Raw genomic sequence first — 13,448 nt, forward strand, 5'->3', positions numbered from 1 at the left:
GAAGTATTCGCGCGGGAAGACAGTCACTGCACACGTCAGCAAGGGTCTTCACCAAAATTATACTTCAGACTGCTTTTATAGCATCAGGGTATTATGACGCCCCTTCTTGCGTTTACAAGCACATAATTTGCATGTACAGAACATTCATGTATTTTAAGCATAAAGTGCAACACAGAGGTTCCTCTTTTTGGCATCTTCTTCCAAAAAAGGCAATGGACTCTGGCCTCTGCAGTCTCCAGGGGCTGGCCCTCTCCACGCGTCACCTGTTGTCGAGAAAGCTCCAGTGCAACATGTTTGCTCAGTACATTCAGGCCTATGCTTAAATCTAGTTCTAGGTTATATGTGATATATGTGTGTTTTGTAAGCATGTGTGCGATCTTTCTTAAGCTCCAGGCTTTTAACCAATGTGTCACCCAGACAGTCACGCTGAATGAAGCTTGAGACCTTTAATTACCTGGGGAAGCTTCAACTCCTTATAAGCACGGGACTGCAATGTGTGTATAAAGACATAATAATACTAAAAGTGGTTATGCTGCACCTGTAATAAGGATTAATGTGGTGTCAGCGTGTTAAATGATTACTCTGGTGTTCGTGTATTAACTGTCATCTGACCAGTTTAAAGCTATACGAGATAATATTAATGCTGATTAATATGCTATCTAATATATTGTAGCAGTAAAGCAATTTCCCCTCTTCCACACTACCATCTGCTCTTAAAGGGTAATTGCCAGGTAACCCGCCCTCCCCCTTCGCACACACATGCACACAAACAAAACACACAGTATAATTCACACCCTCATTATAGTGAATAAATATTTATGCCATTTTACACCATCAAACTTAGATGGCTAAGGATGAAGAACCTTTTGTTCTTTAAAGAACCATTTGTAATAGCTGAAGAACCACCTACAAAATAAAAAGGTTCTTTGACGTATGATGGTTCTTTGAAGAACCATGAAGACATCTGAAGAACCATTTAAGAACCATAATTTTTCTGAGTGTAGTTAGAGCTGATGATGCTGAGATTCATTCACTAAGTTCCACGTTCATACAAACTTTATACCTTCTAGAAAAAAGACAGCATAAACAATGTATTGTCTGTGTAGAGGATGGAAATCAGTCAGGACAACTCATGAAAGATCTGAATTCAGTTCTGTACATCCACAAAGAGCAGCGGGTCAGCTGATCACAGCCTGTACATTAAGAAAATCTTCTGGAACTCTCAACAGAAATTATTGCATCATTTTTCCCCATGCTGAGCTATTACAACTGATTTTAGTGTTCACCAAAATTGAATCAAATTGAATCGGGACCTTGTGAATCGGAATCGAATGGATTATAGAAATCAGTGATAATACCCAGCCTTAGTGAGCAGCCTAGGCCTGACAGAAGTGAATGTAGCTGTGGACGATAAGAAAAGATGAAAAGAACTATTGATAATTTTTTTGTTAAGTTAAGGCCTGATCCCTCTGAAATTCATAGCCAGTGTTCTGACATGGAGCCTCTGAATGCTGAAAAAGCACAGTGTATCCAGAAAACACATATGTTGTGATAAATGCGCTGCACCACTGCCTTTCAGCGGCAGGCAGCAGCAAACAGGTCATCAAGTCAAGTCAAGTCAAGTTTATTTATAAAGCACATTTAAAAACAACCGAGGCTGACCAAAGTGCTGTACAATAAAATTCAAATATAAAATACTATAAAACACAGGTACATAAAATGCCTCACAAATAAAACAGTAAATTAAAAACAATAGGTTAAACCTTGCTAAAAGCCAGTGAAAATAGGTGAGTTTTAAGAGCAGTTTTAAAAGTTCCTAAGCTTGTGGAGAATCTGATATGAGGGGGTAGACTGTTCCACAGTCTGGGTGCAGCCACAGCAAAAGCCCTCTCTCCCCTAGTCTTTAATCTGTACCTGGGAACATCTAAAAGCATCAAGTCTGCAGAGGAGGCCGATGTGATGATTAAGTTTAAAATTGTCTACAATATTACCAAAGAGTGCCAAAAGAACTTTAAGCACAAGCACTTTTTCAGTAATGTATCTTTCTTGTAGAACTGTGCTCCAAATAAAGAACTTGGTGTTGACAAGATTGTTAGTTAATCATTTACAAATCAATATTGTCTGTATGGACAGCAATTTTCCCCCCCAAAAAGTGCACGTTTTAAACTGTGGTGTTAAGCAATGCGGTTGAAAAATTTGGGTGCACCTAACTTTTGCGCTGGTGCACCTGCAACCGTGGCAAAAAGTTAGTCTAGAGCCCTGTAACTAGCTATCCAGCATAAATAAACTGATCAGTGTGCTGCTCTGACATTAGTGTTAGCTGGGATCTTTGACGTACATTCAGTCCACATTAACAGTGTCTCCTCACTCAGTTTGGCCCACTGATGGCAGTAAAAGAGGACTGTAAGTTCATCTCTGAAGTAACAGTTCAGAGACTGTTCAGCATTATCAATCAGGGACATCATGTCCACATTTTTTAATCTTTTTTTCCACAGTGTGTTTAAAAAAATTTTCAAGTGAAAATTTTAAAATACAAGTACATTTTTTTCTACACATTCTTACTTTTTATTCTAAGTCAGTACGTAAGGGTTCAGTGGTCCTTCTTTACTGCACAGGAAGGAAACTGAGTGAGAAAGTACTGCTCCCATGTAGATTGAATGCCTGTCAAATATCCAAGCTAAAACTACGATCACAGCAACATGTGGGATGCTGGATATCTAGTTAGCCAACATATGTATAGTTGGCCAAAATGCGGATTCAGTCCCATTTATTCTCATCTAATGGGCCAAAATAAAGCTTTGACGCATACACATTGTGGTGTATGTGCAAGATGGTGAGAGAGAAAGAGTGTGCTTAGTGTTCTGATTGGTTTACTGCCCCCCATTTGAAAAGTTCTATTCATTGTTTTAATTAGAATTGTGGTTTAAAAAAGTAATACAATAAACATGAAAATATGTTTAACTCTTAAGTATATTTTTTGTAGAATATACTAAACATGAATTTTTTTTATGTAACTGTAAGATAAGATAAGATAACCTTTTACTTTTCCCACACGTGGGAAATTTTTTTTTTTGTTACAGCAGAAAGTGGACAGTGCAAAGTTAGAAAAATTAGAAAAACACTAGAATGAGATAAGAATAAGATACTGTACACAACTGCACACAATAGAATAGAATAGAATAAAATAAAATACTATATACAATAGAATAAAATAGAATACAAATGCTATATACAATTGAGTATAATACAACAATGCCAGAAAACAGTATTGCACTTAGTTTTATTGTTATTGCACATGTGTGGATGTGTGTGTTTGGTCAGTTGAAGTCTTTGTTGTGGAGTCTGACAGCAGTATAAAGACCTGCAGAGTCTCTCCGTCCCACACCGTGGGTGCCGCAGCCACTGAAGGAGCTGCTCAGTGCTGTCACAGTCTCATGCATGGGGTGGGAGATGTTGTCCAACAGGGATGACAGCTTAGCCACCATTCTCCTGTCACTCACCACCTCCACTGGGTCCAGAGGGCATCCTAGAACAGAGCTGGCCCTTCTGATCAGCCTGTTCAGTCTCTTCCTGTCCCCAGCAGAGATGCTGCCGCCCCAGCAGACCACACCATAAAAGATGGCTGAGGCCACCACAGAGTCATAGAAGGTCTTCAGGAGTGGGCCCTCCACTCCAAACGACCTGAGTCTCCGCAGCAGGTACAGCCTGCTCTGCCCTTTCCTGTAGAGGGTGTCTGAGTTATGAGTCCAGTCCAGCTTGTTGTTCAGATAAACACCAAGGTACCTGTAGCTGTCCACAGCCTCAATGTTCATACCTTGGATGTTCAGTGGTTGCAGTGGAGGATGTTTGTGCCTGCGGAAGTCAACCACCAGCTCCTTGGTTTTTCTAGTGTTGATCTGGAGGTAGTTCAGCTGGCACCAATCCACAAAGTCCTGAGTCAGTCCTCTGTACTCCTTGTCGTCCCCATCAGTGATGAGGCCGACTATTGCAGAGTCATCAGAGAACTTCTGCAGGAAGCACTGGGTGGAGTTGTGGGAGAAGTCTGCAGTGTAGATGGTGAAGAGGAACGGAGCCAGAACCGTTCCCTGTGGGGCCCCCGTACTGCAGACGACCCTGTCCGACATACAGCCCTGAGTCCTCACATACTGTGGTCGGTCGGTGAGGTAGTCCAGTATCCATGTAGTGAGGTGATGGTCCACTCCAGAGTTCTCCAGCTTGTCCTTCAGGACTGTGGGCAGTATGGTGTTAAAGGCACTGGAGAAATCGAAGAACATGATTCTCACAGTGCTCCCAGCGGTCTCCAGGTAAGAGAGGGAATGATGTAGGAGGTGAATGACGGCATCATCCGCTCCAGTGCCAGGCTGGTAGGCAAACTGAAGTGGGTCCAGTGATGAGCTCAGCAGGTGCTGAAGCTGAACCAGGACCAGCTGCTCCAGGGTCTTCATCAGGTGGGATGTCAGAGCCACCGGCCTGTAGCTGTTGAGGTCCTTGGGGCGTGAAGTCTTTGGCACTGGTACAACACAGGAGGTTTTCCAGAGCTGTGGGACTCTTCCCAGCCTCAGGCTCTGGTTGAAGATGCACTCCATCACCCCACACAGTTGGTCTGCGCAGGACCTGATGACCTTCGAGCTGATGCCATCTGGACCCGCTGCCTTCTTGGCTTTAATCCTCCTCAGTTCCCTCCTAACCTGGGTGGTTGAGAGAGACAGGCTGGAGCCTTGTGTTGAGTGTGTATTGGATGCTGTTGTTGGGGTGGGAGGGGTGAGCAGGGTGAATAGAGGAGGTGTGAAGTGTCTGAGGTGTCAGAGGTGGAACAGCAGCAGTGGGGGTGGGTGAGTCTGCAGCCGATGTTGGAGACTGCCTCATGGCTGAATCAAATCTGTTAAAGAAATGATTCAGTTCATTTGCCCACCTCACATCCCTCCCAGGCAGAGAGTTCTGATGTTTGTGGCCCGAGATGGTTCTGAGGCCTCTCCAGACTTCTGGGTCTCCATCCTCTACCTGTAGCTGTCCTTCCCTTTCCTTATCAGTCCCCTCAGCTCTCTCTGCACCCTTTTCAGCTCCTCCTTGTCTCTGAATTTGAAGGCTCTCCTCTTCTGCTTAATTTAATTTCTGGGGTAATCCAAGGTTTATTGTTAGAGAAACACCGCACAGTCCTGGTGGGTGAGGTGTTATCCACACAGAAGTTAATATAGTCCGTAATGCATGTCACAAGGCTGTAAATGTCCTCTCCGTGGTCGTCACAGATCACCTCCCACACAGTAGGCTCAAGACAATCCTTAGGAGCCTCTTCGCTCTCCTCCGACCATCTCTGGACTTTGCTGGTGGCTGGTGGCTCCCTGCACAGTAAGGGCTCATACACAGGGACAAGGTGCACCAGGTTGTGATCAGATCTGCCCAGGGGAGGGAGAGGTGATGAACTGTATAGCTCTTCTGCATTGGCGTACAGTACTCTGTGCACTCTGTACACACATGACTGTGTTAGTACCCACCCAGACAACACAGTCATCAAGTTTGCAGATGATACCACCGTGGTAGGGCTCATCTCAGGGGGAGATGAGACGGCGTACAGAGCTGAAGTTCAGAGGCTGTCAGATTGCTGTGTAGATAACAACCTGGACCTCAATACCAACAAGACAAAAGAACTGGTAGTTGACTTCAGAAGGAGGAAGTCTGAGCTGCAGCCTGTCAGCATCAACGGGGAGTGCGTGGAAAGGGTCTCCAGTTTCAAGTTTCTGGGTGTGCACATAGACACAGACCTCCAATGGAGCTCTAACACCTCTGCAGATTTAAAGAAGGCCCAACAGCGTCTCCACTTTCTGAGAATCCTCAGAAAAATGGACCTGAAGAAGGAGCTGCTGACCGTCTTCTACCGCTGCTCCATTGAAAGTGTGCTGACACATTGCATCAGTGTGTGGTTCTCCAGCTGCACCACAGCACACAGAAAGGCACTCCAGAGGGTCATCAATATGGCCCAAAAAATCATTGGAGATCCTCTTCCCTCCCTGAAGGACCTGTACAGCACTCGCTGTCTCAAGAGGCGTGCAGCATCCCACGAGACTGTACACACCCAGGACACCGGGTGTTTAAGCTGCTGCCGTCTGGCAGGAGGTTCAGGCTGCTGAGGTCCCGAACAAACAGACTCAAGGACAGCTTTTACAACAGGGCAACAGCCCTGATCAATGCAAACAGCTGACCTGACTGGCTACCTCCCTGGACTTTTTTAGGGGGAGGTAACAATGTTTAAAACAATAACAATAATAATATTTATATTCATAACAAGGTGCAATAATAATTAATGTGCAATAATAACAGTGTGCAATACACACACACTTATTCTATTTTTTATTTACTAAGTTAATATACTGTGTTGTGTTGTTTGTGTTGCTTTGTGATGTCATATCGTGTCGTGTTGTGTTATATGTAGTACCGACGTAGGACAGTTTTCCAGTTTCATTGTACTACTGTACTATGTATGACTGTGCAATGACAATAAAGAGTTATCTTATCTTATCTTATCTTAGTAAGTTCAGTGTTTTATTGTCTCTGGTTGAGCATATCACATACTAGGTGAAGGTGGGCAGTGTGGAGTTCAGTGAGACATGATTAAAGTCCCATGATATTAGGAGAAGGGCTCTCGGAGATTGCGTTTGCAGTCTGCTGACCACATTGTGGAGAGTATCACAGGCTGCATCCGCATTGGCCAAGTTGTTGTGATAACATGCGAGAATTCCCAGGGCAGGTAGTACGGATGCATGCTAACGGCTAACAGCTCTGTAGAAGTATTTACACGACACACAATATTGCCTAAAGTAGTCACTCACCCATCCAAATTATTGAATTCAGTCACCACCTAACCCTGGTGACAGTTGTATAAAATGTATGAGGGAGAGAGAAAGCAGAAATGTGAGCGTCTGTTTATGACCGTTTGTCATGAAACATAAAGACACTTGAAAATGCCGCCATGAGCCAGAGACAGACAGGGAAAGACCAAGGAGACCCCAGTCGTCCATAATCCCCCAGGAGTGATGAAGACATGCGGTCACACAGTCCCATGACAACCGTGTATTCACCCCAGCAGAGGGAAGAAGTAGGCCCCAGACAGAGTGTCCATAGCCAAGGGCAAGAGTACCAGGGGACTAGAAGCAGCAGACAGCCAACCATCCCACAACCTAGAGGATAGGTTGTGGGATGCTCAATGTCTCTGCTGCAGAGTTGTTCTTTCACAGTGATGTGCCCAGGGTTACACCATCTGTCATTCACAAACACTGCCAGTCCCCCTCCTTTCCTCTTACCACTCTCTCTCGTCCTCTCCACCCTCAGCAGCTGGAATCCAGGGAGCGTCACGCTTGTGTCCGGAGTTAGCGGTGTTAGCCAGGATTCTGTTAGCATCATGAAGCTAAGATAAGATAAGATAACCTTTATTAGTCCCACACGTGGGAAATTTGTTTTGTCACAGCAGGAAGTGGACAGTGCAAAAGTTATGAAGCAAAAATTAGAATAAAATAAAATAAGAATAAATACAGTACACAACTGTACAGAATAGAATACATTGCCGGTATTCCCTCTGAGACCAGGTTAGCGACGTGAGCTCATCCATCTTTATTGGGCAGCGATCTTACATTTCCAGTGATTACAGAAGCGAGAGATGGTCTATAACATCTCCTTCTCGGGCGACAGCACTCCCTCCCAGCACGACACCCCCGTCTTTTCCTCCTCAGCTCTCTAGGAATGTCGTATAAAAATATGACTGAAACAGTTTTGCCAGTGAAAGTATTTCTTTTTTTTTCTTTTTTTTACATATTGTCATATTTTATTCTCCAAGTTTTCTCACCAAGTTCTTGCAAGCTCTTTTGTAACATATTTGTTTTCATTCAGACCTGAAAACTCTTGACCTTTGAATGTAACCTGTGATATCTGGAATTAAGTTAAAACTCAATTCTTTATAGATAAATGACCTAATTATAAAATAACATATTAAAGAGTCCACAAGCTGTGACTTTTTTTTCCCTTGTGTCATTGTTTTTAGGTTATGGCACAAAATGTCATCCTTTGGGATAAAAAACAGAAAAAAATCCTCTAACAAAATGAACATAATAGAAGGCAAACTTCACCTGCAAGGAGTTTTTTTCCTGACCCAAACAACATCGCCTTTTCGAACAGGTCACTTTAATGTTGTTCAGGACATTTTAAACTCATTTACTTCTACATGAGAACCAGTCATTTTAACCCCTTTAGAAACCCTAAGCTTTATTACTTTGATCACACACACATTCGTACAGCACTTCATTGTACATCAATTTATTTTAGCACAAGAAGTTCCTATGTTTATCAAGAGTTGATGTTAAAGTTGTGCTCTTGTAAAACCTACTATAAAACAAACTGATCTAATGGTTTGCAAATTCATTGCAGGTGTTCCTGAAAAGTGACCGTGTTTCCCGGATGGTGCAGAGTGGCGGCTGCTCAGCTAGTGACTCTCGGGAGGTTTTTAAGAAGCACATAGAGAAACGTGTACGCAGCTTACCTGAAATCGATGGGCTAAGCAAAGAAACAGTGCTGAGCTCCTGGATGGCTAAATTTGATACCATCTACCGAGGTGAAGAGGACCCCAGGAAACAACAGCAGAGAGTGACAAGCAGTGCTGCCTCTGAACTCATCCTTAGCAAGGACCAGCTATATGAGATGTTCCAGCAGATCCTGGGTATCAAGAAGTTTGAGCACCAGCTCCTTTATAATGCCTGTCAGGTCAGTCTATTAACAGATTTTTGTAGAGAAAATATAAGTTTGCTGTTGTCTGCAATTTAACTTCCACCTTTTTAGACCTTACTGTTGAATGTGGAATGTTAGTTTCTGAGGGTGGCCATGCCAGAAAAAAATTGAAAACCTTTGTTCTTGAGATTTTGAAACAGAAATACTGATTTTGAAACAATTAGATCAAAGGTCATGAGAATCAAAAGATACTATTTATTTTGCTTAAACAGTGCCTTGGAACTTCTCGGAACTTGGAACTTACCCATATGGAAAAGATGTATATAAATCTTATAAAGTTTGTATCTGTCTTGTGTGAAACTTGTATGAAAAGCATACGAGTGAAAACAGATATAAGAACCCTTGAAAAATTATATAAATGAAACTTGTATGTTTTGGATACTTACTAAAACAATATATGAAAGTAATGAGAAAGTGGCCACTTTCATGAGTAAATCATATAAACCTTATATGATTCACTATATGAAGTAGGCCACATCTTATGCAAGTCTTTTATAAGTTTTTCTATTTCTTTTCCATATGGGTAATGCAAATAATTGCACAAAAAAGTAAGCCAAAAGAAGCTCAGTTTCTTTCTCTAAATGTGAATTTAATATTGGCAGCCTTAATGACAAGACAAAAGCAAGACATGATCAGTGAAGGTAGACAGGCATCACTGCAGTCATCAGTTTTCTTAAGAAACATATTTTTCGACGTCTCCTATAGCTTTAGTTAAAACAACGAAGAGAGCTGGTACTAAAGTCCCTTTTCCATTAGTACATATTCAGATCGACTTGCCACGGATTGCCACAACTTGACTCGGATCAACTGGTTTTCCATTACAAAACAGTAACAGTCATAGCATCATTGTCATTGTCATTGCTTCCATACAGAGATGATCCATTATTAAAATGATAGTTAGAAGTCCCTGCCTTCACATGCATGTGAACTTGAGTGACATCTCATTCTTAATCTATAGAGCGTAATATGACGTTGGGGAGGAAGAGCAGGTGGGTCTTCTTACACCCCCGTTTCCTGGACCCTCTCTGGGGCTGGGGGTGGCTGATGATCTGGGTATAGGTTGACTGCTCCCGGAGTCACTGCTGGCTGCCCATCTGGACGTTAGAGTGGGGTAGATGTGGATGATATGTGTCTTTGTGCAGTTTCTGTGTGTGTGTGTGTGTGTGTGTGTGTGTGTGTGTGTGTGTGTGTTTGTCTGTGTGGGGCTAGGCCTGGGTGTGGGTCTTCCTGAGCCTTAATCCCTCTTTGACATTGTTATTGAGGGTGAAAGGATTCCCCTCCCCGCTGCTCCACACTGGTTGTTGCCCCCCCGGGACTTGGGCATTTGGGCCCCTTTATCCATTAGTACCGACTCGGATTGACTTGCCATGGATCGCCACAACTCGACTTGGATCGACTGGTTTTCCATTATAATCCAGTACTATCTTATGTGCGTGGTTGTCATCAAAGCAACGCTGATGAGTGTCCCGTGACATCATTAGTATGTGAAATGAATGCTACAAGAAAGGTGGATGTCGAATCGACAATATATCTGGTGCTCGGTTTGTGGCTTTTCGCCAGACTTGGAGACCACAGTGTTGTTTTTTTGTAGCCAGTTCCGTCATTTAAAAAATGGTGGTTTTGAGTTTCGTAATTGAGAGGCTCACATGACTCATCGAGTGACGCCACTGACCAGCCAATCGGTGGCATGCAGTCTGATGATGTCCCAATACCTACTCAGATTGTTTGGAACCCTGGCCAAGCAGATACTACCAAAGTACCTGGTACCAGGTACTAAAGCCTAATGGAAAACCCCTAAAACTTTGGCAAACAGTGCCGAGTTGATCTGAGTAGGTATTAATGGAAAAGGGGCTTTAGTGGCTCCAGGATACCGGACTGGGCATGGTTGCGATGCCTGATCCCTTGGGGGGTTGTGTTCTGGGGTGGCGTGCTGTGGGGGACTCCAGAGCGGTTCTTGGGGGCCTAGGGTCCGGCCCCCTATCCTCTATGTTGTGGGATGGTTGGCTGTCTGCTGCTTCTAGTCCCCTGGTACTCTTGCCCTTGGCTATGGACACTCCGTCTGGGGCCTACTTCGTCCCTCTGCTGGGGTGAATACACGGTTGTCATGGGACTGTGTGACCGCATGTAATCATCACTCCTGGGGGATTATGGACGACTGGGGTCTCCTTGGTCTTTCCCTGTCTGCCTCTGGCTCATGGCGGCATTTTCTTTTTTTTTCTTTTTTTTTTTGCCTGTCCCGTTTGAATCTTTAGCCATCAGAATTGTTGTCTGAAGGCCAAAAAAGATGCCAAGCGGCTTTACTTTACCAACTGGATCATCATGGCCTTGCCATATTGGTCCATTTGATTGACCTTTATTATAATTATGTATTTATTTTATTTTATTTTCGGTTGTTACAGATGGGACAGACATGACTGGGGGATAGGACAGGGAGAAATAATGAAAAAAAGAGAGGGAGAGAAAGAAAAATAGAGGGGGGAAGAGATGGTGAGAAAGGGGGGAAGAAAAAAAAAGAAAAACAAACAAAACACCTGTATGGAGATAAGAAAAAACAGAAGAGAAAACAAACAAGAAAGAGCAACATAATAAATACAACACTATCACAATAAACTAGCTTACAGTAGATAACAGTAGATACTAAATATTACATGTTATTGTGCAGTACGCAAGATCGACAGCACACAACGTGCTTTGAGGTTGCAGCCAAGAAAGGAGTAGTTTGTGTCTGTGAACACCCGCGTGTACACCTGTGTGCACACCTGTGAGCATGAGCGCCCTTGTATTCAAAAGGTTTCTCCATGTAATGATCTGCTAGGGAGTGTGGGGAGCCATAGCTCCGTCCCCCAGGGCATGAAGCAGGTATGGAGGAGATCCAGGCCCCAGACATCCAGAGGCCCCAGAATACGAGGACCCGAGGAGGACCACCAGGGGGGCAACCTTGCCACCCTCCTGGGAAGAGCTGAGGAGAGCCCCAAATGAGAGGTCACCCAGCAGCCATGGAGCAGAGGCCAGAGGGGGTTGAAGTGACATGCCCCGCGGGCTCTGCCGGCAGCCAGCTGTGCCAGAGAGGACCGGGCCTCAGGCCCAGAGGCCAGAGGCCTGAGGGCACCCCACCCCTCATGGCGGCATTTTCAAGTGTCTTTATGTTTCATGACAAACGGTCATAAACAGATGCTCACATTTCTGCTTTCTCTCTCCCTCATACATTTTATACAGCTGTGGCCAGGGTTAGGTGGTGACTGAATTCAATAGATGGGTGAGTGACTACTTTAGGCAATATTGTGTGTCGTGTAAGTACTTCTACAGCAGAAAAGCTTTGCAGGTAGAAAAAAATATGCTAGAAACAAGTTACATCTAAGAACTAGAAAAGGCATTTCCGAGCAAAAACGCAATGTGAATATTGAAAATTTAAAGAGACTACCTGAAATGGTTAAAAATATTTGAAATATTCTGAACTTGCTGAATGAACTTAATTTCATAAGATTACCAAAATATCAGGGAGCTTAAGTGTACAAAGGGGAGTACAAAAAACTGAATATTTGCTAAATATAATTACAATACAATAAGACAATACAATTTTATTTATATAGCACATTTAAAAACCCGAAGGCACACCAAAGTGCTTCACAGTAACATGTAGAGTCAACATAAGTCAATAACAGGGTACAAATCGGGCACTAGCACAGACAGGATAGAGGCACTAACAGACCAGGAGAGTTAGATAAATACAAAATCTGCTAAGACAAAAACAGCAGTAAAATTAATAAAAAATAATAAATTTAATAAAATCTAATAAAAGATTTAAAAGTTTAAAATTTTAAAAGATTTAAAAGGGTATTAAGTGGTCAGGAAAGCCAAGTCAAATAGATATGCATTTAATCTTGATTTACAGGATTGGATAGAGTCCAAGGCTCGAATAGAAGCGGGGAGGCTTTTCCAAAGGTTGGGTGCAGCTGAAGCAAAGGCACGATCGCCTCTGGTCTTCAGTCTAAACTTAGGTTGGGCCAGGAGTAACTGACCTGATGATCTTAATGCACGACAAGGAGTGTACAGATTGAGGAGGTCAGTGAGGTAGCTGGGTGCAATGTTATTCAGGATTTTAAAAGTGAGTAGCAAGATTTTAAACTCAATACGATATTTGATTGGTAACCAGTGTAGATCAACAAGAGCCGGAGTAATAGGGTCAAATTTTCTAGTTCCAGTAAGAAGGCGAGCGGCAGCATTCTGAACGAGTTGCAGCCTTCGAAGAGAGAAGGCTTGGAGACCACAGTAGAGAGAATTACAATAATCTACCTGAAGGTCACAAAAGCGTGGATAAGTTTTTCCAGGTCCCTGTGTGGTATATAATGCTTAGCTTTAGAAATCTGGCGCAGTTGAAAAAAACCAGATTTAACTACAGATTATACTTGCTTATCGAGCTTAAAGGAGCTATCCAAATAGACACCCAGGTTACGCATAGAATCAGAGAGAGAGTTAGCTAGGGGCCCCAGCAGGGCAACAAGCTGGTCTCGAGGAATATGACTATCGAACACCATAACTTCAGTTTTCTTCTCATTTAAAATGAGGGAATTTTCTGACAGCCAATCTTTAACCTCACTCAGGCAATCGTACAGGGAGTGCAGTGATGCTGACAAATCATCAGTCAGTTGACAATAGATTTGAATGTCATCAGCGTAAAA

General features: G+C 43.3%; 1 protein-coding gene across 1 annotated transcript in view; it reads left to right on the top strand.

Annotated features, from left to right (window-relative positions):
• cadpsa (Ca2+-dependent activator protein for secretion a) overlaps positions 1-13,448 on the top strand; it is a 378,183-nt gene that overhangs the window by 81,626 nt on the left and 283,109 nt on the right. The window contains exon 3 of the mRNA XM_039611943.1: positions 8,413-8,745. Coding sequence (XP_039467877.1) covers positions 8,413-8,745 — 333 coding nt within the window. The remainder of the gene's footprint in view (positions 1-8,412; positions 8,746-13,448) is intronic.

Source organism: Oreochromis aureus, linkage group 5, assembly GCF_013358895.1.
Source record: "Oreochromis aureus strain Israel breed Guangdong linkage group 5, ZZ_aureus, whole genome shotgun sequence".
Taxonomy (NCBI): Eukaryota; Metazoa; Chordata; class Actinopteri; order Cichliformes; family Cichlidae; genus Oreochromis; species Oreochromis aureus.